We start from the raw sequence: 26,181 nt of genomic DNA, 5'->3' as shown, positions 1-26,181 counted from the left end.
CCTGGACCCCAAAAGACATTATCTTTCCATATACAAAATACATTCATCCCATGACAATATCACAGAAACCTAAATCATTTCAGTAACAATAGTTAAGTACAAGATCCCATCAAAATCAATTATAGGCATGGTCAGTCCTAAGGCATAATTTTCCTCTAGCTGTGGATTTGTGAACTTAGAACAAGTTATGTGCTTCCCATATACAAAGGAGGGACATTCATAGCATAAACATTCCCATTGCCATAAGGAGAAACAGAAAGGAAAACAGGGTTAACAGGACCAAAACAGTTCCTAAAACCTGCAGGACAAACTCCATTAGATTTCAAAGTCTGAGAGTCATTTACAGAATGACATTGCATCCTTGGGGCTTGAGAGAGCAGGAGCCTAACGCTTCCTAAGGGCCTTTTTGGCAGCCCTTTCCTCTCCAAATGCTTGGGTGAGTGCTCCAACATATCCACACATTGGGGAGACCACCTTCTCGGACCCACCCTCCTCCTTCAGAACAGTGTGGTGGCAGCCAGGCTCTCCCCAATTCCCTGGGAATGTGCTCAACCCTCTTTGGGGCTTGGGGTTGCAGAACATTTCCAGAGCATCGAGGCGGAGGGCCCGCCCTTGACCTCCAGGGCAAACTCACTCTTTCCATGCATGTTGGCTGCTCCGCTCTCCCAGCCCAAGACCTCTTGACTCCAGACCTCAACCTCCATGGCTCTGTCTTTGAAGAAATTTTTCCTTCAATTTGTTCCTTGTCTGTCTCCTCCAGTCCAGACTGGCAATGGCTCTGTCTATAAAGATCTCGCAAAAATTCTGTTGGCTTCACATGAAGTACACAGGGGTCAAAGCTGTCAGACAATAGGACTTTCCACAAATCCTTTCTGCATAACTCCGTCTCCAATCTTGGCTTGTACTGAAATGGTGGCTTGGTTCCCTGTTTGGTTACATCCTCACGTTGGGCTGTAGCTTCTGGGATTCCACCCCCTGGAAGCTCATAATTTTCCAAGCCATCAGCTTCTGGTTTCTTTGAACTGAAGAGTTCAGTTCTAAGTTTATCCCTCACCGCTAGCATTGTACTATAAGCTGCAAGTTCTGAGAAGCCAGGGTACATCCTCCACACGTAGTCTGGAGATCTCCTCAGCTAAGTATTCCAGGTTGTCACTTTCAAATTCTTCCTTCCATCTGACACCAGAACTCAATTTTGCCAAAGTCTCTGCCACTTTAAAACAAGGATCGCCTTTCTTCCAGTTCACAACACATTCATCATTTCTGTTCAAGGCCTCATCAGAAGAATCTTTAGAGTCCGTATTTCCACAAACAGTCTCTTCAAAGCAATTTAGGCCTTTTTTATCAAGCTCCTCACAATTCTTCCAGAATCTTCCCCTAATCCATTTAAAAAGCCATTCCAACATGTTTGGTATTTGCAAACTCAGCAGCACCAGCACCCCACTCCTGGTACCAAAATCTGTTCTAGTTTGCTAATGCTGCCAGAATGCAAAACACCAGAAATGGATTGGCTTTTACAAAAGGGGGTTTATTTGGTTACACAGTTACAGTCTTAAGGCCATAAAGCATCCAAGGTAACACATCAGCAATCGGGTACCTTCACTGGAGGATGGCCAGTGGTGTCTGGAGAACCTCTGTTAGCTGGGAAGGCATGTGGCTGGCGTTTGCTCCAAAGTTCTGGTTTCAAAATGGCTTTCTCCCAGGACGTTCCTCTCTAGGCTGCAGTTCCTCAAAAATGTCACTCTCAGTTGCACTCGGGATATTTGTCCTCTCTAGCTTCTCTGGAGCAAGAGTCTGCTTTCAAAGGCCGTCTTCAAACTGCCTCTCATCGGCAGCTCCTGTGCTTTCTTCCAAGTGTCCCTCTTGGCTGTAGCTCCTCTTCAAAATGTCACTCACAGCTGCACTGAGTTCCCTCTGCCTGTCGGCTCATTTATATGGCTCCAGTGACTCAACTTAGACCCACCCGGAAAGGGCAGAGCAACACCTCCATGGAAATTATCCAGAGTCATCACCCACAGTTGGGTGGGGCGCATTCCAAAGAAACACTCGAAGAATTACAATATAATCAACACTGATATCATCTGCCCACACAAGATTACATCAAAGATAATGGCATTTGGGGGGACATAATACATTCTAACTGGCACACAAGGCAAAACCTATTCCTTGAAAAGAGACTGAATCTTTTTATAATCCAGTGGGAAGGTGAAGGATGGGAAAAATTCATGAATAAATTATCTTATAAAATGAAAGTCATTTTCAGTTCTCTAAAGACTATTAGGGGTGTGTTGTGACAAACTGTGATTGTTTAACAAGCGGTTACCATTGAATAGACTTGAAACAAGTGGATTTATACACACTCATTATCTCATCTATACCATCAAGAGACTACTGTGGAACTACATTTTAAAAAACACACAAGTATATGTTCCTAATATCTTGCTGACTTTCAGCTTTTTTTTCCTGCATAAAACTACCTCTCTTTCATGCTCCCATCATGTATCTCCCAAAAGAGTTAATACTGCTTTGGAAAGGCCTAAAGCCATAAATGGCCTAGAATGGCTCCCATAGGGAGAACCAGGGCAATATGGTAGAAATCAGTCAATAAGTCAGACTTTGTAGGGCCTGGTAAGCCATTGTTAGAATTTAAGTCTGACATGAAGAGAAATGAAGAGCCATTGCAGTGGTTTTAGCAGAGAGTCATGACCTGACTAACAATGTCTTCAGAAGGATCCCTTCTGGCTGTTGAATTAGAATAAACTGGAGGAGGAATATGTGAGAGCAGGGATACCAGATAAGAGGATGTAACAGTAACTCACAGGAGACACAGTGGTGACTTACAGGTAGGAGCAGTGAAGATGTAAAATGTGGATGATTTGTAGCTATATTATTAAAGAGAGCCAACAGGATTTCCTGACTGAATGTGGGATGGAGACAAGAGAAGAATCAAGAATGACTCCAAAATTTCTGTCCCAAGAGACTGAAAGATGGTTTCATAGAGGAAATGTCAATTTCAACCCTAGGGAACAGCAGGAACTGACCAAAGAGGTGAGAAAAAGCCTAATGTTCTCAGGTGCCTATGATCAGTTCACAAAGCCCTGGTTATAATCCCATTCTTCTCCAAGAAAGCATACTGGTATGAAGGAGGAAGTATCTGAAGTCACAACATAAACTGGCAAGTCTTCCTAAAACATCTGTTTTACTCAACTGATAAATTATCTAAAGTTTTATTTTGTCCTGAAAATTTGTGGACCACAATGCAAAAGTCTCATGCGAATTGAAGGTAAACTGAGAAACTTTAAGCAGCTTCTCATTTTGATGGATCTTCTCAAAGTGTGTCATGATTAGGACATCATGCTCTTATGAATCTGGAGTTGAAGAGCCATGGTGAGCGTTATGTGATTAGTGGCACGGGAACAGGGGTGCGCTGGAAAATATTTAACAACTGTCCTTCCATGGGGAAAAAGAGCCCTGATTTGTGGTGTCTGCCGATTGTCCAGATGTAAATATTCCCAACTGGCCAATTTCAAGCCGCCACCATGTAGTCACTGAACACTGGTTGTGAAGAGATGCATACAATTAGTTCTCAAAAGCCAACACATACCAGCTCCAGCATACCTGTGGATGGGAAACATTCTAACCAAGATGGAAATAAGGCAGAGTCATAGAGGGTCCTCCATTCTAAGATTTTATCCTAAAACAATGGAAAGACAAAGAAGTGTTTCAGAACATATAGACTGGGTCAAATTTTATAATTTAGAAATTTCACTTTAGTAGCCAGATGAAGGAACTGTTGTATCTGGCAGCAAACTGGAGAGCAAGAACGCAGCAATCCAGACCAAAGGCAGTGACAGCAGACAGTGAAGTAGAAACAGCAAGGAGAGGAGGTGCAGTTAAACAGTGACAATCCTTTAATAGCCGTAACAGTTTAAAAGCTGTAGCCCATAATGCTCACAAAAAGAATTCCCAATCCCCAACCCAAATGAATTACTTAATCCAACAAATATCTATTGTGCACTATTATGCGCTAGGCCCCTCTTCTAGTCTCCGGGATCAAACAGTGAACTAAACAGACAAAAGTCTCTGTTCAAATGGATGTTACATTCCAGTTGGTTGGTACAGACAATAAATGTGTATTTAAATATATATGTAAAATATAATGTATATATGTAAATCATATAGGAGTCTAGAAGGAACTAGGTGAAATGGAGAAAATAAATTATGGGTGGGGCTTGTGTTATAATTTTAAACAAAGTGGTCATGGAAAAGTTTCACTGAGAAGGTAGCATTTGGTCAAAGACTTAAAGGAAGTGTCTGAATGCCACTGTTTGAATTTAAGGGTAAATTAAATCGAATAGCAGAGAACACATTATGGGTGGGGCCTGTGTTATAATTTTAAACAAGGTGGTCACAGAAAAGTTTCACTGAGAAGGTGGCATTTGATCAAAGACTTAAAGGAACTGTCTGAAGGCCACTGTTTGAATTTAAAGGTAAATTCAATCAAGTAGCAGAGAACACATTAAGCATTCAGAATCATTCAATGCATGACCTCAAAGTTCACATGCTCACTTATCAGATAGCAAGGCCTGCAGGTAATGGGCAGAATACCAGGACGTTTACTTGAGTGTGGAAGGAAAAGGAGGATGGTATCCTATCTGAGGCTCAGCAAAATGCGGTGGAGAGGGGCAGGGTATAGAGGAAGGACCAGTGTGTGTCCTTACCCCAAGATAAGGGGCTTAGTGGGGTAAGAATGAGTCATAGAGAAATCTGAAGGACCAGCTTTACCTTTATAACTCTTTGGCTGAGATTCTAACTGTGAGAGGTTTTCTGGGAAGGAGTTTGTAGCTGAACTCAAGAATCATTCATGGGCCAGTTAACAGATTTCTCTTGAGCCTTTTACAATTGCCTCTCTCTGTGGATGGTCATATGTCAGTTTCTCGTGCAATAGGAAGTGAAAATGTCAAGTTATGGAGATTAATTATAATGTGTGCTCCTCTTCAATGCTATTTAGGGATTCTTGGATTAGAAAACGCAGATCTTTAGGGGCTTTGTAACTTCAGATCAGAGACTGCAGCAGTCCATTGTCTTAGAAACAGCAATCCTCTCTTAAGGCGAATTTCTTATTCATTTAAGAGTGAAGTGTCAACACCTCTAGACATTCTTAAGGTAAGAATATTTAATTAGCTTTTTATGTTAAATATTTCTTTCCACAAAAACCAAGAAATGAAATAAACAATTATTTAAACATTCATGCTAAAATATTATTGCTTTTGGTGTGTATCATTGTGATTTAGGGACAAAAAATTTCTCCCCAAAGTCATGTTGATTTCATGTGTTAATGAAATGAATGGATATTAGGAAAAGGAAGAGCATGTAATTCAGAATTTCAAGTCAGTCTGAAAGAGGCAGCTGAATACAATAAAAGGGCCAATGACTTGAGTCAGCACTTTACCAGTAAGCAGATTTTTTCTGTTCTACGGTGAATTATCTGTCCCAAAGACTATAAAAATTATGACCTTTTTTAGTTCTGTATTTTATTACCCAAGTTCTATATATTTTTTCTGTTTGATTCGCTAATCAGAAACTAGAATGTGTGCTAAAGCAAATATTCCATGAGTTATTGCTAGAGTTAGAATAGAACCTCACAGACATATTCATTGAAGAAGCATTTGCTTCATGTATCTTTTATGCCTAGAATATTTCTAAAGTTTGTGAGGGAGGTACGAAAATTACTTGAATCGCTGCCTTTCCTTGAGGAATGTAATTTAAGGAAACAAAGTCAACAACTCATGTATTTTTCACCCAATGACTTTTTAAAAAATCAGAATGATTAAACTCATGTGATACAATCAATTGTATTTGTTTACAGGACTGTCTCTTGCAAGGCTGTGGAATCGTCAGAATAATGCCTCATTTGATAGGTTCAGAAATTGTTTGAGAATGGGAGAAAGGGATAGAAAGGAAAGAAAGTATCAAAGAGAGACATTTTATGCCCATTCTGTCTCTGATACTTAGCACCTCTGCCTTTGGAAAAAAGACCCTCTCTTACTCCCTTCGCCATATTCCCAGTTGTATCTGCTCCTCTATCTTCTGACTTCCTACAATGACTGAGCCTGTATCCGGTTATCTCAGTGTTGAAGACTGGAGGTGGGCCAAGGCAGCTGCACCCTAGCATGGTCAGATGATGTGTCTCGTGAAGATTGGAGGAGGGGGCCAAAAAGAGGTTACCTACAGATCTGACTCAGTCAAGGCTTTCCAGGTCATGGGGTGACTCCAGGAGAGGAGCCCCCTAGAGGTTACGAGATTCAAACAGAAAGTATCTGTTAGACTCAATATCTCTCTTCCACTCAGAGAGAAAAGCAAATTAGCCACACCTTTTATTGCTTTCATTTATGAACCTTGAATTCTGCCACATCCCTCGTAGAATTGTCACTGTTTGGAGTTTATTTATCTATCCACTCATCTGTCTGTCTATCTATGATCTACCTACCTACCTACCTACCCACCTACCAACTTATTTTTGGCTTAGATTGATGTTACATGATCCTGTTTTCTCCTCTATACACCTCCATATCCCAATGTCCACAATATACTCCTTAGATCTAATTCATCTTATTTTTTGTAAGTATGAGGCATATTTAGTATTATAAAGAATAAGCAGCATACACAAAAATTTGCATAAAAGTGAATGAATGCATTTTACCATTCAAAGACAAAATTCTCCTATGTCACGGCTCAATATGGATTTTACAAAATAATCTGACAAACAGCCATATTTTCTCCACACACAAATATTAGGGTGGAGAAAGTTATAGGCAAGTGTAATGTGTTGTAGTTAATTGAAGGCTACATTTGAGAGACAGAAGAATGGGAAAACAGAAATTGATTTGAACTGTTATATAAATATTAATTAAAGTATGTGTGAACTTGGACTGATGGGTATAACACCAATTTGAAACATGTTGGGAATTGTTTTGGTACCTCCTTCAATCACTATGCCAAGCAAGAATTATATAAATTTTATACACACATACATATACACATTACATACACACATATCAGAATATATTTGGAATGTGTGTGTGTGTGCATGTGTGTGATCCCTACAGACATCATCTTGGAATGAAAAAAGCTATTCTATCAATAACCCCCAAATTGGGAAATTACAAAAATACCATATTTTTCTATAGTTTAAAGATCAAAAATATACTGACAAAGTTGTAAGAAAATTTGAGCACTCCCAAACATTTTTTTGTAGGATGGTAAATTGCTAGTATAATTTTTGGAGTATAATTTTATATTTTTAAACAAAATTTTGCCATTTATCTGAATTTTAAAGTATATGCCTTTGCCCTCACAATTCTAATTCTTGGTATCTATCTAACAAAATTCTTGCAAATTTGAAAGGGATTAAAAAAAATGGTATCAACCTAAATGTCTATCAATACAAGAATAGTTAAATAATAACTGAAGGCACATTCATACTATGGCACTATTCTTACTCTGATATAGAATTCAATATTTTATAAAGAGATCTTTATTACTGAAGATCTCTAAGAACATATTTTTATAAGGAAAAAACAAACTTGTTGAAAATAAGTAAAAATAATCCATTTACATATTAAAAATGAATGAATATATATTTGAAAAGTAAATAAGCCTAAACAATAAGCTGCTAACATTGATTACCTCTAGAAAGGGAAGAAGGCTTCCTCTCACTATAGAATATGATTGCAACATTTTTTGTCTAAAAATACAATTCATGTTGGGGTTTCATAATCTCCCTTAATTTTGGTAAACATTTCATGAATGCTTGAAAATAATATGTTTGTGGGTACAGGTTTTCTGATCAATCTTGCTAATTGTTTTGTTCCAAACTCTTGCATCTCTGTTGATTTTGTTGTTGCTATTGTTAGTTTGATGTATTATTCATTTATGCAGCAGCTGGACTAAAATTCCCAACTCTACTAAAGAATAACTCAATTTCTTCTTGTGAATCTGGCAGTTTGTGCTTTATCTATCTTGAGAGTTTATTTATAGGTTCAGGACTATTATGTATTTCTGATGATTTGTTTCCTTTATTTTTATGTTTATAGCTTCATCCTGATAAATATAATTTTACCTTAAATTTTAGTGTGTCTAATGACCAGCTTATTTTTGTTTAATATTTTCTAGATATAGGTTTCCCATCCTTTATTTTGTTCTGCTTTGGGGATCATTTTGGTTTAAGTTTGTATCTTTGTATTTCACAAACTACATATAACAAATATATGACACCACTTCTAAAAGTCTCTAAAGTTTTAAATATGTGTAATCTAATTAAATTTATCACAATAGCTAAAAAATTACTTCTACTGCCCTCTTATTTTAGTTACCATCATTTTCTTTGTTACTTTTTTCCTTTTTAATGGATTCCTTTTGGTATTGAAAACCTTTCTTTACTTGTTTTCCCCTCTACTAATTTGAGAATCATAAATTATATTTCTCTATTTTTAAAGATGCTTCTAAATATTTCAGTAAATCTTAACCATCCATTTTCCTACTAAAGAAGACAAGAAATTGCTGTAATTAATCTCTAATACCTTTCTCCTACTTTTCTAACTCATTTCATTTTCATATTACATTATTTTTATCATCTTCATTGAGGCATAATTGGCATACAATAAACTACACATAAAGTATACAATTTGTAAGTTTTAAAATATGTGTACACTGTGAAACTCGTGCCCCACCAAAATTTTCCTTGTACTCATTTGTAATTTTTCTCCAATCCCCCCACCCCTTCTCTTCCACACAAAACTACAGATCTACTTTATGTCACTATACATTGGCTTGCTTCTTCTGGAATTTTATTATATAAATGGAATCATATAGTATGTTCTCTTTTTGTTTCTGGCTTGGCTTGCAAGGCACAAAGTTATAAACTTAAATCAAAATGACCCAAAAAAGTCCAAAATAAAGACTTAAAACCTACTTCTGAAAAATATTAAACAAAAGTAAGCTGCTCAGATACACTAAAATTTAATGTAAACAATGTTAATTATATAGCATTATTATTTTGAGAGTCATCCTCATTGTAAATTGAATCAATAGTTCATTTCTTTTTATTTTTAAGTAGCATTCTTCTGTGTGAATATATCAGTTTGTTTATGCATTCACCTGTTGATGGTGTTTTAAGTTTTGGGCAATTAAAAATAAAGCTGCCATGGACATTTGTATACAAGTCTATATACGTGCACATACTTCCATTTATCTTGGGTAAATACCTAGGAAAGGAATGATTGGATTATATGGGAAATGTATATTAACATTTTAAGAAACTGTTGAACTGGTCTCTAATGTGTTGTTACCATATTACATTCCCATCAGCAGTATATAGGAGTTCCAGTTCCTCCACAGCTTTGCCAAACTTGGTATGGCAGGTCTTTTTAGTTTCAGCCATTGTACTATGTGAGTCGTAGTATCTTTTTGTGGTTTTACTTTGCATTTTCCTAACAGCAAATGATGTTGAAAATCTTTTCATTTGCATATTTATCTTCTGTACTGTCTTCTGTGTTAAAGTAACTGTTCCGGTTTGCTAATGCTGCCAGAATGCAAAATACCAGAAAGGGATTGGCTTTTATAAAGGGGATTTATTAGGATACAAAGTCACAGTTCTAAGGCCATAGAAGAGTCCAGACTAAAATATTAACAAGGTGACACCTTCACTAAATAACAGCCAATGGTGTCCGGAACACCTCTGTTAGCTGGGACGGCACGTGGCTGGATCTGCTGGTCCAGGGTTGTGGTTTAGCTCCTCTTTCTCAGATCTTGTGCATCCTTGCTTCTTTCTCCCAGGGTGTTTCTCTCTAAGTGTCTGGGGGACCTCTCTTGGTTTCTCCGGGGCAAACTCTGGGCTTCATCTCTTAGCTAAGCATCTCCAAACGTTCTTCTGTCTGCATTTCCAAGCATCTCTGAGCATCTCTGACAGCTCCCAAGTGTCTCTCCAAAAGTCTCTCTCAGCTGCTCTGAGCTCCTTCTGTCTGTGAGCTCTCTTATAGAACTCCAGTGATTTAATTAAGACCCACTCTGAATGGATGGGGCCCACACCTCCATGAAAATAATTCAATCAGAGGTTCCACCCTAATAAACAGACCAATCAGTCTGCCCCCACAGGATTGCATTAAAGAATATGGCTTTTGTGGGGGACATAATAGATTCAAACCAACACAGTAACTATTAAAATATTTTGCCCATTTTTAAAAATTGGGTTGTTTATTTTCTTTTTATTGAGTTTTAAGAGTTCTTTATATATTCTGGATAGAAGTCCTTTATCTGACATACGATTTACAAATATCTTCTCCCAGAATATGTGCATCCTTTCTTATCCTTAACAGTGTCTTTTGAAAATCAGTTTTAAATTTTGATTTTATCAACTTGCTCTTTTATGAATCATGTGCTATGGTGTTATATCTAAGAAATCTTTGCCTAATCCAAGGCAACAAAATTTGTTCCCCAATGTTTTCTTCTAGCAGTTTTATAGTTTTAGCTTTTACATTTAGATCTATGATCTATTTATAAATGATGTGACCTATTGTTTCAGCAACATTTGTTGATAAGACTGTTTTCCTCTGAAATACTTTTGCACCTTTGCCTAAATTAGTTCTCTACAAATGTATGGATCTATTTCTGAACTCTATGCTACTTCCATTAATCTGTTTAGCTTTGCATCAATTCCACACTGCCTCAATTATCTAGCTTTATATATTTAACATCAGGTCATGTGAGTCCTCCAACTTGGTTCTTATTTTTTTAAATTGTTTTGACTTTTATAATTCATTTGATTTTCCATACATATTTTAGAATCAGATTGTTACTAGCTACAAAAAAAATACCACTGGGATTTTGATTGTATTGAATCTACAGATCAATTTGGAGACAATGGACATCTTCATGATACAGTGAAAACAAAATATTTCTTCATGAACATGGTTTATTTTTCCGTTTTTTAAAGATATTCTTGATTCCTTTCATCAGGTTCTTTTTGTAATTTCTAGCAGTCAGAACTTGCACATATTTTGTTAGATTCATACTTAGTATTTCATGCTTTCTAGTGCTATTATAAATTAGCTTTAAAAAAATAGTTTCCAGTTACGTATTTCTAATACATAGAAATAAAATGATCTTCATATTAGCCATCTATCTTTTGACCATATTAAGCTCACATATTATTTCTAAGAGCTTTCGTGGATAGGTTATTTGGGATTTTCTGTGGAGGCAATTATAGCATCTGAATATTGAGATAGAATTGTGTGTTTCTTTTCAATCTATATGCCCTTTATTTCTTAGCCTCTCAGTATTGTAACTAGCAAGGATTCCAGTATGATATTGAATAGGAGTGGTGAGTGCCTTGTTCCAGATCTCAACAGGAAATATTCAGTTTTCCACCATTAAGTTGATCTTAGCTTAGGAGGTTTTCTTTGTTTGTTTGTTTAAACGGATGGCCTTTATCAGATAAAGAAAGGTCCTCTTTATTCCAAGTTTGTGGACAGGTTTTATGATGACCGGATTTTGAATTTTGTTTAAATGCTTTTTCTCATCTACTGAAATGATCATGTTTTTTCTTCTTTAGTTGGTTTATATGGTGAGTTATATTCATCGATTTTAGAGTGATGAACCAACCTTACATTCGCAGAATAAACCCCATTTGACTGGGCTGTACTACGATCCATAGTTGTTGTCTCCCCCCACTGCACCCCACCCCACCCCACTGCCTTTTCCAGCATGGCTCAGTATTAAAAACTTTTAAATTATGTTACTCTTTCTACAAGCCTGGAGTAGAAGAGAAGTTTCAGGGGCTTTTATTTTACCATCTTGACAGAGGAGTTACTATGAAAGTTTAGAATTTACATCAAATTTGGATGGACTATGTATAAGGGACACAATATCCTGTTTAAATTATGAGAATAGTCATGTTCACTAGATATTAACATTTAGTACACTAAACTGAGTAAACACCAGAGAAGTAACAGTCACTTCAATCTCATTCAGTACTGGCCTGGACTTCAACCTGAATGTGTAAATGGTTCTATATTTACATATGGTACGACTGATTATTTCAAATTCAGCTGTAGCAAAAACTAGGTTGCCTAGGGATTACTGACTGAAGAGTTTTGTTTAATAATGTTAATACAAGTTATATACCCATCCTTACATGGCAGACAAGACAACACAAATATTTCATTATCAATTCATTTTAAGTTTTGAAATTTAAAATATTAGTTAATATTTATTTAATGTCTACAATGTGTTTGGTAGTATCCTATGTGTTTTCCTATATTAAAATTTAATGATGGAAAAGTGTTGGTAATGGATGGTGGTGATCATAGCACAACATTGTGAACATAATTAACAGCACTGAATTATATATTTGAATGTAGTTAAAAAGGGGAAATTTTAGGTTGTATATATGTTACCAGAAAAAAAATTATTAAAAGCAACATAGGACTGTACAAAAAAAAAAGTGAACCCTAATAGAAACCATGTACTAAAGTTAATAGTACAATTATAATAATACTCTTTTATCAAATGTAACAAATATACCACAATGATGCAAGGTATTAATAACGGTGGGTGGTAGATGGGAACTCTCTATTTTCTGTTTGATTTTTCTGTAAACCTACAGCTTCTCAAATAATAAAAAAAGAAATTAAATTTTTTTAAAGTGAATGTTCAAATAGTTCAAGAGATGGGTGTTATTATTATCCTCATTTTATTGATGAGGAAACTGAGGCAAAGAGAAACTAGATAATTTGCCTTGGGCAATTCAGCTAGTAAGTGATAGGCTGCAGTTTGAATTCAAGCAATTGAATCCAACCAACCCTTAACTCTTATCACATGTCATATTTGATTTCCCCTTTTAGAGTTTTGAATTTATCTTTCTTATTTTACTTTATAAAAATTTAAATTAATCTCTAACAATTTACACCTTGCAGGGGAAATAGAAAATGTGGAAGCTTTTAATAGTAATGTGTTTGACACATAATTCCACCGGACATCATAAACCTGAGAATCCTGAAGCCTGGATGAATATTGTAAGTTATTTCCTTAGAAAAGCATACAAAATTATTGTTATGACAAAACAAAAACATTTTTTGCTTTATGTAACAGTTACTTAAGTGAAATATCAAAATAAACTTGTTGGACTTTATTTTAAAAGTTAAAGCTCAAGTAATCTCTCCTTTCTCCACTTTAGAGTCAGATAATTTCCTACTGGGGCTACCCAAATGAAGAATATAAGGTTGTGACTGAAGATGGCTTTATCTTGGGAGTCAATCGGATTCCTCACGGGAAAATAAAAACTAATGATTTTGGTAGGTGTCACCAAAAATGCTACTTGATCTGAAGAACTTGTTTTCTCTGAAGGGAAAGAAATGTAGCAGACTCTTAATTGTCCTTCAAAATTCAGATGAAGCATCCTCCTCTTTGGAAAAAGATCTAAGCCCATGTCTACACTATCCCCAAGTTTGGTCTGGGTATCTTACCTCTGTTTTCCTATAAATTCCTATATACTCATCTGTCTTCACCAAAAATGCTACTTGATCTGAAGAACTTGTTTTCTCTGAAGGGAAAGAAATGTAGCAGACTCTTAATTGTCCTTCAAAATTCAGATGAAGCATCCTCCTCTTTGGAAAAAGATCTAAGCCCATGTCTACACTATCCCCAAGTTTGGTCTGGGTATCTTACCTCTGTTTTCCTATAAATTCCTATATACTCATCTGTCTTCAACTTATTTTGCTAGTGTACCCTTAAAAGAAATTTAAAATTTGACATTTCACTGAGCATATTTTAAAGATGACATGCAAGTATTTTAAACAGTTGCAAAACTATAATTTTCCTATGTATTAAAAATATTGACATTTAAAGATAAAACTCTAGCAGCATTCCTTTCAATGAAACTAATAAATATCAGAGATTTGATACTACCATTATCCATACATAAATGATGCATACTTCTCAGAGATTTTTACCATGGTATTTTCTCTTCCACTTCCCTCACAGAATTTGATTCCAATGCAATATAATTTTACTGTTGAAGATTTTATAAGTGGCCAATCTATCCAATGATCCTGAAACAAAATATGAATATAAATTTAAACTGATATATTTAATTTCCGGAGGTCTTAAAGTTCTAAATGATTTTTATATGCCTGAAATAAGTTGTTTTTCTTAGTGCACAATTGATCAAAATAGCAATTTTCATAAATAACTATTACACATAATAGAAAATCATTTCTTACTGAGTGAGACTCTTTAAAAATAATTCATGTATCTGTAGAGGAATATAATTTATGGCTCAAATGAAACAGTATTCAATGGACATTAACAATAATAATAGAAAAGTTATTGAGCCATTAGGTTTACAATGATATTTAATGATAATTTTAAAGTGCATTATATACAATAAAATTCACATCTTAAGTTTTTACTTTACATGGTAGTGATAAATAAAAAAAACCAGAAAAGTGAATGGCAAAAGACAATAAGTAGGAGACATACATTCAAGTTAAAAAAAAAACTTTTCAGTATTCAATCATTTTTTGGTAAAAGTTACAAAAAATGTTTTTTTATGAGTTAGAATAAGTGCTCAAGAAAACATAAAACCCAAACTTACAACTAAACTATATTCCATTTACTCAAATATAAAATGTTGATCTGCTGTAAGGAAATTCAAAACTCTTTAACTATCTGCTTCTTGAAATAGTGCAAAACGTACATGTGAAACAAGCTGTCATGATAAATTAGAGTGAGCTCCAAGTTCTTTCTCATTACAGAGAATAGTGAAAATACAAAGAGAGCCTGCCTTCTTTAAAAATAGGATTTCCAAGCATGTTTTGTACAAATCTTGGCTTTTCTAATACTGAGAGACATAGATATAAGTTATGGAGAAACAAGAGAAAGAAGGAAGGGAGGGAGGGAGGGAAGAATTACAAGTATATTACAAGCACATAATTGGAACCATCTACAGAATTTTTTTGTTTTCCTTTAAATTTAATGCCATTTAGAAGGATTTCTGGGTTACATGTGCCTCATGCAGCAATGCAACTTATAGACAGGCATGGTTATTGAAACTTATGACACTTTTTAAATCCTGTACATTATCTTTTAAACTACTCATCCAAACCTCTAAGAACCTATAATTTCATTCATGTTTTCATTACCAGTTACATTGCATGAAAAACAATATAATAATCTCATTTACCTAATTTCTTTAAAATGGAACGTGAGAAAACTAGACCAAAATTTCTCTAGGAGAAATGTTGCAAAGACAGTGTTGTTATAATTTCCCCTCGTTTCCTTTCCAGCCCTACAGCCTGTTGTGTTTTTGCAGCATGGTTTGTTGGCATCTGCTGCTTCCTGGATTTCCAACCTGCCCAACAACAGCCTAGCTTTCATTCTGGCAGACGCTGGTTATGATGTGTGGTTGGGGAACAGCCGAGGAAATACATTTTCCCGTGAGCATTTATACTTACCAACAGATTCAAAAGAATTCTGGGCCTTCAGGTAGAATAATGGGAATGATATTTCATTTTGTTTTATGCAAGGGTTTTTTTACCCATTTTAGAACAAGAGATATTTCAACTGTGACTGTTTTGTTAAAATTAAGTAAAACACCTTGATTTAAACCAGGCAAGTTCTACTAAATGTATAAGTGAGACATAATTCCCCATGATATCTTCAGTATTGCCTCAATACAGAAACTCAAAGTCACAGGAAATGAATGTACATAGTATAGGAATCTAGGATTTGCTGTTTTGGTAAATGTTAGAAGTAATATGCTGAAATTATAAGGTTAAAAATAGCTTGATTTATTTTACTTTAAATTCTTAATAGTTTTGATGAAATGGCCAAATATGACCTTCCAGCATCAATCAACTTCATCATAAAGAAAACTGGACAGGAACAGATCTATTATGTGGGGCATTCCCAAGGCACCCTTATCGGTATGTTTAGACTAACTCACATACGATTATCTACCACTGCTCCTCTCCATGGTACCCCTGCCTACCACTTGAATTCTTTGCATTTAAGGCAGAGATGAGAACACTATTTGGGGAGTGTCAATAAAGTGGAGATGGGACAAAACACTATTGGTTGATTTGACAGTTCATATAAATGACTAGTTTCAATAGGTGGAAAAGTCGTGCCTCAAATATTTATGAATAAGAATTTTATCTCAGAGTTGTTTAGAATAGCAATGTAAAGCAACATGAACAGCCAACTGTGGGGAAATAGCCAATTAAATTATAGTATATCCATTTAATAACATATTGGTGACTCATCAAAATCATTTTTTAAACAATACTCATGATTTATTTTGAGTGAAAAACAGAGTACAAAGAAATATTCTAATTACAATCTTTATATGCATCTATATATACATTTATTGTACATAAATTCTCTGTATACTTCCCTTGCTCATTCATGTAGAAAATTTAATAATACTTTTCCTTCTTAGCATCAGAAAAGCTTATTTTTTTAATGTTTCCTATTTTATTTCAGCATTTATAGCATTTTCTAATTTTCCAATGTTGGCCCAACGAATCAAAACTTTTTTCGCATTAGCCCCAGTCTTCTACGTGGAACACGCAAGAGGCCCTACAAAAATATTCCTAAACGTTCCCTCAATATTATACAAGGTATGCATGCTATCTCTCACAAAAATTGTTGACAACATATATCAGCTATATTGCTACCATTCTTTGACTCAGACATCGAGAGAAAATTTAATTATCAAACAGGTTTACAAAACAGCAAGATGCAATAGAGAGAATTCTCTGACTCTGAGCCAGGAGATCTGGGTTACAAATCCAGTTTTGCTGGTAACAAACTGTTTAACCTTGAATGCATTACTTAACCAATTCTAGCTTCAGTTTCTTCATCTCTAAACAAGAGATGTTTGAACTTATCTACCCCTGAAATCTATTATTCTTACATGCAATAGCTGAGGTGATTACAACCCCCTTCCTTTTTTCAAGTTCCTTTATTATAATGGAAAAGGACAATCAGAAAATTATTCATACAACACAGTATTCTGTACAATCTAATTTCTCTTCTTATACTTCCAAAGAAGCTGCTTTAATTAGGCATCAATAAAAAAAAAAAATCACAGCAGTTTTTACAATCATGGGTGATTTTAAATACCTACTCAAGACTTTTCATTCCAAATGTCCTGCTAGGTCAGTTTGTCTGTTCTTGGGCCTACTGTTACTAAAGTAAGTAATAAAAATAAATAACAATAAAACAGAAACAGTTTTCCTCTTTGAATTTTTGATTTGGAAGCAACCCAGGAGCTTTATTTAATCTCTTCAAAGAAAATGACTATACAGAGTCTTCAAGACCAAATATGTACAATTTTCTAAAATTTAATATTAAAATTAAATGACCATTACAGAAGTCATTATCCGCTATCCATTGACTTATGCCAGTCCATACTGCAGAGTCAAACTTGAAGCACAAAATGTCATCATGTATAGTTTCAGAGCAAAAACAATTAAATACACTTAGTGGTTCTTAAAGCCCCATAAATTACAGATCATTTCTCGAGTCAACCCAGAAATGGCTTTTCAGTGTTTCATAGACTGAGATAAACATTTTATGCCTTCCTAAAATGTATTTTGCCTTCCAATTCCTAATATCAGGGAAATAATTCCCTCGTATCAGGTTTAGATTAGGACAGGCCATAATGTTGTATTTCAGACTAACACAGAGGGATTCAGAACTCCCTGCTGCCATGGTGGTGGTCGTGGTGCATGTGTGTGTACAATGCAAAACAATATCTTTTTTTTCAATTTTATTTTCGTAGATTATATTTGCTGATCAAGAAGTCCTCCCACAGACCATTTTAAACCGGGTTGTTGGCACAAAGTTGTGCAACCATCATATAATAGATGTTATCTGTGGCAAGATCAACTTTGCTGTGTTTGGATTTGACCCACAAAGTATAAACATGGTACGCATAAATAAAAGGACATGTATGCTAAGTAAAAGCCAATGGTATTTAGGAAGAATTCGTTACTGTTTTCTAAAGTACAGAAAATTTAAGTAAGGATATAAGTTGCTTAGAATTATATAATTTTATTTTATAATGTAACTGACAAATGTAATTATAGCATAAATTCAAGAATGCAAGAAGTGTCACCATTCTTTAAATTATAGCATAAATTCAAGAATGCAAGAAGTGTCACCATTCTTTATTATTTACTCATTAAGCTAATTTTGAATCTGCACTCCCCCAATTTTGCAGCCTGGCAGGTATTTAAACTCAATTTATTATTGCAGTCTGATAGCATGTTGTCAATTTGATCCAAAATTTATTTATTTTTCCATTCACTCCTTTCATGCATTTATTCCAGAACTTATTAGGCAATAATTAGATGTCAGAACTGTCTTAGTTACTGGCTATACAATGTAACCCAGAGAGGCATGTTCTTGACATCATGGAGATTAAGGTAATATGATAAGCTCAATGTTGAATAAGCAATTATTGTCATAAAAGTTTATTTTGAGCATCTGTTTTCATAAATAAAATTAAATATATAAGAAAGTTTGCTAATCATGGAGGTGAAACATAATGAGAACATAGAGGAAGGATAAGGTTTGGGATGGAAGAGGAAGTTAGTTCACTGGGAGAGATATGTAAATATGTAATTGAGTGTTTGAGAACATTAACATGATCAGATGGCATTACTCAGCCCAGAGTGACTATTTTCATGAGGGGGGAACAGCCAGAAGGATTTAATCTAGATGTTGTTTAGGGCAGAATGGGCATTTAGCCTTAATGTAATCAGTTGTGGCCTGGATGTATTCAGATTGCATGAGACAGTAGGTGGCCTCCTCATATTTTCATTACACGATGCAGTTACTGTCTGAAATTGTCATTTGTACTATAGCAAATCTTTTTCAAAGGCATATTTTCCCTCTGCTTCTTTCAGAGCATATTGTTCCTCATACATCAATTACAGAGTGGAAAAACAGAAAAAGAAAAACACAGAATAAAATAAATTCCCTAAAAAATTCTGTGCTTGTAGATACTTGTTTGGATTTTACTTGGTCTTCCTTTTTGTCCACATTTTTATAGATAGAATTCTTCCCTTCCCATATAAACTGAAAGGCAGGTTGATTAACCCAACCTGTAATCAAATGAAAACATCTACTTTGGTGGTTTGGATTATTGCTCAGCAAATATTCTCTCCTGTCTTAACTTTTGGTGCTGGACTTTGACCACATGACTTGGTTTGGTCAATAGAAGGATAGCGACTGCAATTCGAGAAGAGGGTTTAAATGTTTTCGGGCTGGCCCCTGAGCTATGGTGACCTGTCAAGAGAACACACCTTAGCTAGCTTCTGCAACTTCAGCCCCATTCCAAAAACCTGATCCTGACCTATGGCCCGGAGCTAAGCCAGCTACGCTTTTGAGCTGATCTTAGATTAGCCAAATGGCAGTCAATCTGCAAGACCCTTGAGCATGAGAAGCCATGTTTGGTGTTGAGTTTGGGGTTGCTTTGTTTCGCAGCATTATTGTGGTGATAACAGACTAATTGCTCCAGGGATGATCCTTTTGTTGGGTCTGTTAAAATGGACAATGTTCTCTTTCTGGTCCCTTATTTTCTGATAATGAAGAGAGAATTTTTCCTGGATCCTGATTGTAACTTGATTAGCATAGAATAAATGCTCCATAAATGGAAACTGCTTTTTTTATTTAGAGGTAGGGGTTGAGTCACATACTAGTTAAGAGTATGGACCACTGCCCCAAGCTCTGATTCATCTTCTGGGGCATCAGTTGTTTCTTAACGATTCAGCAGACCCAGCTGGACATCAAGAGAGGCAGCAGTTCGGGAGAAGGGCTGCGGAGGGGAGGGAGCAGTACAAAACAGCTGACTTCGGAATCAGACAGACAGAATTGGGTATTTAAATTGAAAACTAAGTGGTAAATTAAATAAATGGATAGTTAAAATTTCCAGGGATAATAGTGGTAAACAAAACACTGCCCCTATTCTCATAGAGCTCATCGCATATTAAATATGGATTCTTAAGTCAGCTACCTTCTCTATACTTCAATTTCCTCATCTGTGAAATGGGTACATAATATTTACCTTTCAGGATGCTTGTAATAACTAAATGACATGGTGCAGCAAAAGCATTAGCCAGACAACCCATTTATGTAACAAATATTTCTTATAGTCCATACTATGCAAGGCACTGTGCTAAGTGCTTTAAAAAGATTCACTCTATCCTCTAAACAGCCATTTGAGGCGAGTTGTTATCCTCATCACCCCCATTTTATAAACGAAGCCTGGAACACCAAAAAACTTGTCCATTGTCACAAGACCAATAAACAGCAGAACCAGTTTTTGAACCCAGTCGGGCTGCAGAAAATTTTATTTTAACACCTACAACTACATAGATACATGTGGTATGCTCTCTGTGAAAGGCAGCTGTTATTACCTAATTGGTCTAATGAGATTACCACGCTTAATACTCAAAAGATTTTTACCATTTAATTCACGCTACCCATAAAACTGCTTTATTTCTTGTCTTATATTTTAACTGTCTTCCCCAAACTAGTTTGTAAGCCCCATGAGAGAAAACTGAGCAATGAATCTACAAAACCTAGAAATATGCCTGACCGATAATAGGCAATAATTTTTTAAAACACGGAAAACCGTAACAATCACACCCTGAGTGCAGCGTTCCCAAGCCTGGGCCAACTTCACATCCCAGAATACAGACAGCTATCACCCTTATGCTCTGCTTGTGAGACTGTGTGTGTGTGGGGTGGGGGTTCCCCACAGATGTAGCCAGGCAGGTAATAATGGGGGTTGCAGAGTGGCTCCTCTGATGTTCTGTAAAACTGCTTGTGCTCAACAAGAGACAGCAAAGCCTGGGTGATGGTGCCAGGCCAGTCCTAGGTGTCAGGGCCTGCTTTTCTCTTTCTCAGTAATGAGACAGAACATATTTTATTTACCAGTTCTTGCTTTGAAACAAATAAATATTTATGAACATGGCATATAAGCATATTTATTTATGTATGTATGTATGTATGTATGTATTTATTTATTTATATATTTTCTTGCTCTAGGCCTTGCAAACGTCAGATGCAGGCCTGTAGGGAGGTGGGACTTTCATGTTTTAACCAAAGTGTCCACTGATGTTTCTTAACCAATCTGCTTTCCTCTGCTTATGAGAACTCCAAGGAGGAAAAGACATGATTAATCTCCCAAATTTAGCAGTCTGCATTGCCACACCAACTGTTAGTCACCTTTTTGTGTGTGTGTGTGTGTGTGTGTGCATGCAAGCAACACCTTTATGATACAGTATAGTCCAAAAAACTTGTGGTAAAAGTATGCCAAATCATTTACTCAATGATTAATAAAAACATAATTATATATCTGTGACTATAAAGTGGTTTTATACCTCAAAGTTCCTTGCAGCTGTAAAAGGCCTGCCTGATATGGGCCACACTGATGACATACAAGCATGGCTGTGTAGGGTTGCTAGCAGTTTAAGGAAGAACAAAAGAGGTTTCAAATCAAACCACGTAAGAAATGTAAGAAGCTATTTACATGAAAATTTCAATATTTTAAAACTTTAATCGAATAATTTTGATTAGATCAATTAATTTTAAAAGTTTCAGTAAATAATGTGATAAATTAATGCTTTCTCCAAATTTCCAAATTAATACAATGAACATAGTTTAGGTACTAGAAAATGCCACGAATTCAATGTATAATTAACTAAAAGTTTCCACTTACCTTCTACTTGCTCACTGATACGTTAAGCTATGATTAGCATCCTATCTCAGTTGAGTTTTTCATTTGGTTTCAAGTCCTTAAGATGAAATAATGATGGCTAATATTTCTTTCCAGAGTCGCATTGATGTGTATTTGTCACAAAACCCGGCAGGAACCTCTCTTCAAAATATTTTGCACGTACTGCAGGTAGGGCTTTTCAAGGGCTTTGAACAACTTTTTACTGTGTTGTAGAGTAGCCAAATTGCCTCTATTAATATAGTGGTCCACAGGTGAGGGCAGGGGAGGAGGCAGGCGATATCAATGAGAAACATCAAGAGATGCCTTTCTTCGAACACCATAATGACATGGAACCTCAATAGGGAGTGAAACCTGGTTGGTTTGTACAGGTTGGTGTGAAACCCCAATATATCCTAGAGTAATTTGGGCAGAGAATAAAAGAGTATTTGCAAAGCCCCCTTGAGGGACTGGGGAAAAATGTGGAAATATTAAAATTCCCCATCTGGAGAATTACTGATATCCTCACAAGCATTGGGGATGAACAATTTAATAGTTCAAGGCCTTGATCTTGGGGTTTGCCTTTATGAAACTAATTCCTGCAAAGGAGAAGCTACTTCTACTTATAATTATGCCTAAGAGTCACCCCCAGAGACCCTCTTTTGTTGCTCAGATGTGGCCTCTCTCTCTAAGCCAACTTTGCAGGTAAACTCACTGCTCTCCCCCCATGTGGGACATGACTCCCAGGGGTGTAAATCTCCCTGGCAACATGGGACATGACTTGTGGTGATGAGCTTGGCCCTGGCATTGTGGGATTGAGAGAGCCTTCTTGGACTGAAAGGGGGGAAGAGAAATGAAACAAAATAAAGTTTCATTGGCTGAGAGATTTCAAATGGAGTCGAGAGGTCACTCTGGAGGTTATTCTTATGTGTTACATAGATATCACTTTTTAATTTTTTAGTGTTTTAGAATAGCGAGATGGAAATATCTGAAACTGTTGAACTGTAATCCAGTAGCTTTGATTCTTGAAGATGATTGTATAACTATATAGCTTTTACAGTGTGCCTGTGTAATTGTGAAAACCTTGTGACTGACTCTCCCTGACTCTCCCTTTATCCAGTGCATAAACAGATAAGAAAACAATACATAATAGGGGGGAAAATAGAGATGACTTTTGACATTACTATAAAGCATGCATAGCTTAGTACATAGATATCTTAATTGCAAAAATACTCATCAGAGGTTGAAATTATTCATATTTTAAAAGGATTCCTCGTAATCAAAAAGGAGCACGGGTCTTATCAAAGAAGCATCTTCTGCTGTGTTTGTTGACAGATACTTAAATCCTTGCACAGGGAGAACCTACAATATGAATTGTTCTAGATCACTGCAGATATGTTGGGTGATTCGACATTGGGAACACATTTGTACTTTTATGCTGCTAACCGATAAATGGGCTTTCTCTCCCACAAAAAAACTTGGAGCTTGGTGAAGGTAACCAAAAAGAATGGCGAGAGATGAGATGGTACCCACTCATCCAGCCAGGTAGATCAAATAACTCGAGGGATCCCTGAGGTTATAAATGCCTCAGATTCAACTCTATCTGATATTTAAGTAACTTGCTATTATCAGTCTAGTCGTTTTTATCTTTTCCAGAATGAGGAAATGCATTGTATTTACCAGAGCAGATTCAGAGCCTGAAAAAATCTTTTTTATCCTTTGCCATAAGTGCATTATTAATTCCCAGGCACCTGATCATTTTCTTATCAGCCTGCAGGTCAACATACTGCAGTTGCTAACACAACTATTTGAATGAGATCTCTGTTAACCATGGGCAAGTTATTTAACCTGTGACCCTGTTTCTTCTAGTTTAATGGAGATAATAATTGAACCTATCTCATAGGCTCATAGTGAGGATTAAAGGAGCAATCACGTGAAATCACTGTGAACAATAAATAAGTGCTAAGAAGCATTAGCTATTATTATCTGTGCCTCTATTCTCTTATGCTTCAACGGTGGAGCCCAAGTTGGGATCGAATTATACAGCTCAGACACTTTCCACAGGTACCAAGCGTATCTTAGAGCTGGCTTAAGCACAAGGAAATAAACTCTGGGGAAACTGAAGGATGGCCTCCCCTAGAAAGATCTGTTCATCCCCCAGTGCATTTCAACTTAACTTCTACTGGAACAGTGAAAACTGCACTAAGATCCCAGAGAACCTAGGGAGGCTTGTAGATCATTTTTCTTTAGACTGGGACAAATGTTTATGAGGAAAGTAAGAAGAGAAATTCTCTATTACTGGTGTTTTTTGGGGGTTATTAGTTTTACTCCCTATTTTGGAAGGTTTAGAGTATTTTTTTTTTTTTTTTGTATGGTTGCCTCAAGCAAGTAAGACATTTTAAACTTCTGTGTATTTTATTATTTTATTTATTTTATTTTATTAATTGAAGGCATATCACTATACTAACATACTTCGAGCTTATGATTACGGAAGTCTTGCTCAGAACATGAAACACTACAATCAGGTAAATTTTTAAATAATAAATAAGAAAGCTCATAATTTTTAAAGGATGCAAAAAGTTCCCACTTCATATTTATACTCAAACTATTTCATATTTTGTTGCTGTAACCATTTTACTTGCTATGTAGAACTAGGTACTGAGTGCAGCAGAGGTACTTTCCGAAGTGCCTGGGTATGTGAGTGGGCTCCTCAGGCACAGCAAAAAGACAGCTCCTTATGATTCCCCAGATCCTTAGGGCTCCTCTTTGTTTTCAGAGAGGACAAATTCTATCTTAAAAAGATTTACTTAAAATTTCAAAGAGATAGATAATAGATCATACATTACCAGGGGTCAGGGGCAGGGCAGGAGGGGGGACTTATTGCTTAATACATGCAGAGCTTCTATAAAGTTGGGGTAATGGATGGTAGTGATGGTAGCACAATATTTTGAATGTAATTAATATCAGCGAATTGTAGACTTGAAAGGGGTGAAAATGGGAAATTTTGAGTTGTATATGTTACTATAATTAAACCTTAAAAAAAGTAATTAAAAATTTAAAAAATCGCTTATCACATTACCTATTGCTGCTTTTAGAGTATAGTTACATGTAACATTCCTTTCTTCCATTCTTTTCCTTTAGCCTATTCCTCCCCAGTATAGTGTGAAGAACTTGCAAGTGAGAACAGCAGTGTGGTTTGGTCTAAAGGACAACCTGGCTGACCCCGAGGATGTTAAAACTCTACTCCTGCAAATCCCCAACCTCACTTACCTCAAGGTGCTACCTTCATACAATCATTTAGATTTTATCTTTGGCCATAGAGCACCTTGGACTATTTATTATGAAATCATTGACATAATGAAGAATACCCCATAAGGGTACACGTAATTCTGGATCTTAAATTTATTTTCTTTAGGAGTGGTCACACTGATTTTTCTCTTTCACAAAAGACTTAATAAGGATTCTTTGAAATAGATCTAGTGAAATTAATCATTTTCCTCAACCATGCAATTGGTATGATTTTTAGGAGTCACTGTAAATGTTGTCTGCAAATTGCTTTTTTGTCAAATCCTAATCTATCAACCAAATCATGTTGATTCTACCTTCTAGGTAACTCCAATTTGTCCACTTACCCCACTATTATTGCACTTGCCCCGACCAAGCCACCTTAGCTAATGGAAAAAAAAATCTGAACTTTTCCCTCCACCTCTATTTTTAGAGCCTCCCATTCAATTCTCTATGAATATCAGAGTAACCTTATTCAAACACTAACCCCATAATGCCATTCCCTTCTTTAAACCCTTTTGTGGTTTGCCATCCACTACACTTAGGATAGAAAAATTCTTTATGTAACCCGAAGATCCTCAAAACTTCTAGAACTTTGTGGTCAACCAAATAGGTGTGTGTGTGCACACACACAAACACACAAATACTTGAGACTCTATCTTCTAAAACTACAAGGAAATTAACCTTCTCAGTATTTCTGAGGGTTAACAGAGGTTGGGTGGGGACAGGAGCACATTGTGGGGAGGTTATTATTTTTTCAAAATTCTCATTCTGAATTATTTTGTCTTGTGTTTCTGTACACACCCTCAGTTTCTGTATTTCTCAGCATTTCTTTGGCTCATGTGTGGCACAACTGATCCACCCTCCTTCCATAAAGTATCAGCAAAGAAAGGCTGTTTGTGTCATCAAAAAGGCTGTTTAATAAAATATTAAAGCTCACAGAGAATAATTACTGTACAAAAGAAGCTTACATATCAGACGTTACAGTTTCACCACCATAGCATACTCGGGGAAAAATCTTTTGGTCTCTCTTTTCACTATTAAAAGGACTTTCTCACTTCAACCCCCCTCTGAATCCAGCAGGCATTTCATTTCCAGTATTGCCACTATCA

General features: G+C 36.0%; 1 protein-coding gene across 1 annotated transcript; it reads left to right on the top strand.

Moving 5' to 3' along the window:
• Positions 1-13,046: 13,046 nt before the first annotated feature.
• LOC119509903 (gastric triacylglycerol lipase-like) lies at positions 13,047-25,159 on the top strand. Its single transcript, XM_037803895.1, has 9 exons — positions 13,047-13,070; positions 13,232-13,349; positions 15,342-15,540; positions 15,871-15,980; positions 16,540-16,676; positions 17,843-17,989; positions 21,905-21,976; positions 24,235-24,309; positions 24,926-25,159. Exons 1-9 carry the CDS (start codon positions 13,062-13,064, stop codon positions 25,157-25,159), a joined length of 1,101 nt encoding a protein of 366 aa, XP_037659823.1. The 5' UTR covers positions 13,047-13,061.
• The last annotated feature ends 1,022 nt before the right edge of the window (positions 25,160-26,181 follow it).

The sequence above is a fragment of the Choloepus didactylus genome, chromosome 15 (assembly GCF_015220235.1).
Source record: "Choloepus didactylus isolate mChoDid1 chromosome 15, mChoDid1.pri, whole genome shotgun sequence".
NCBI lineage: Eukaryota > Metazoa > Chordata > Mammalia > Pilosa > Megalonychidae > Choloepus > Choloepus didactylus.
This window is presented reverse-complemented; position numbering and strand designations above follow the sequence as displayed.

Excerpts from the sequence above, each read along its gene's own strand:
- LOC119509903 (XM_037803895.1), top strand. Across the intron at positions 17,990-21,904 it reads ACCCACAAAGTATAAACATG|AGTCGCATTGATGTGTATTT; the intron begins GTACGCATAAAT and ends ATTTCTTTCCAG. Across the intron at positions 24,310-24,925 it reads ACATGAAACACTACAATCAG|CCTATTCCTCCCCAGTATAG; the intron begins GTAAATTTTTAA and ends CTTTTCCTTTAG.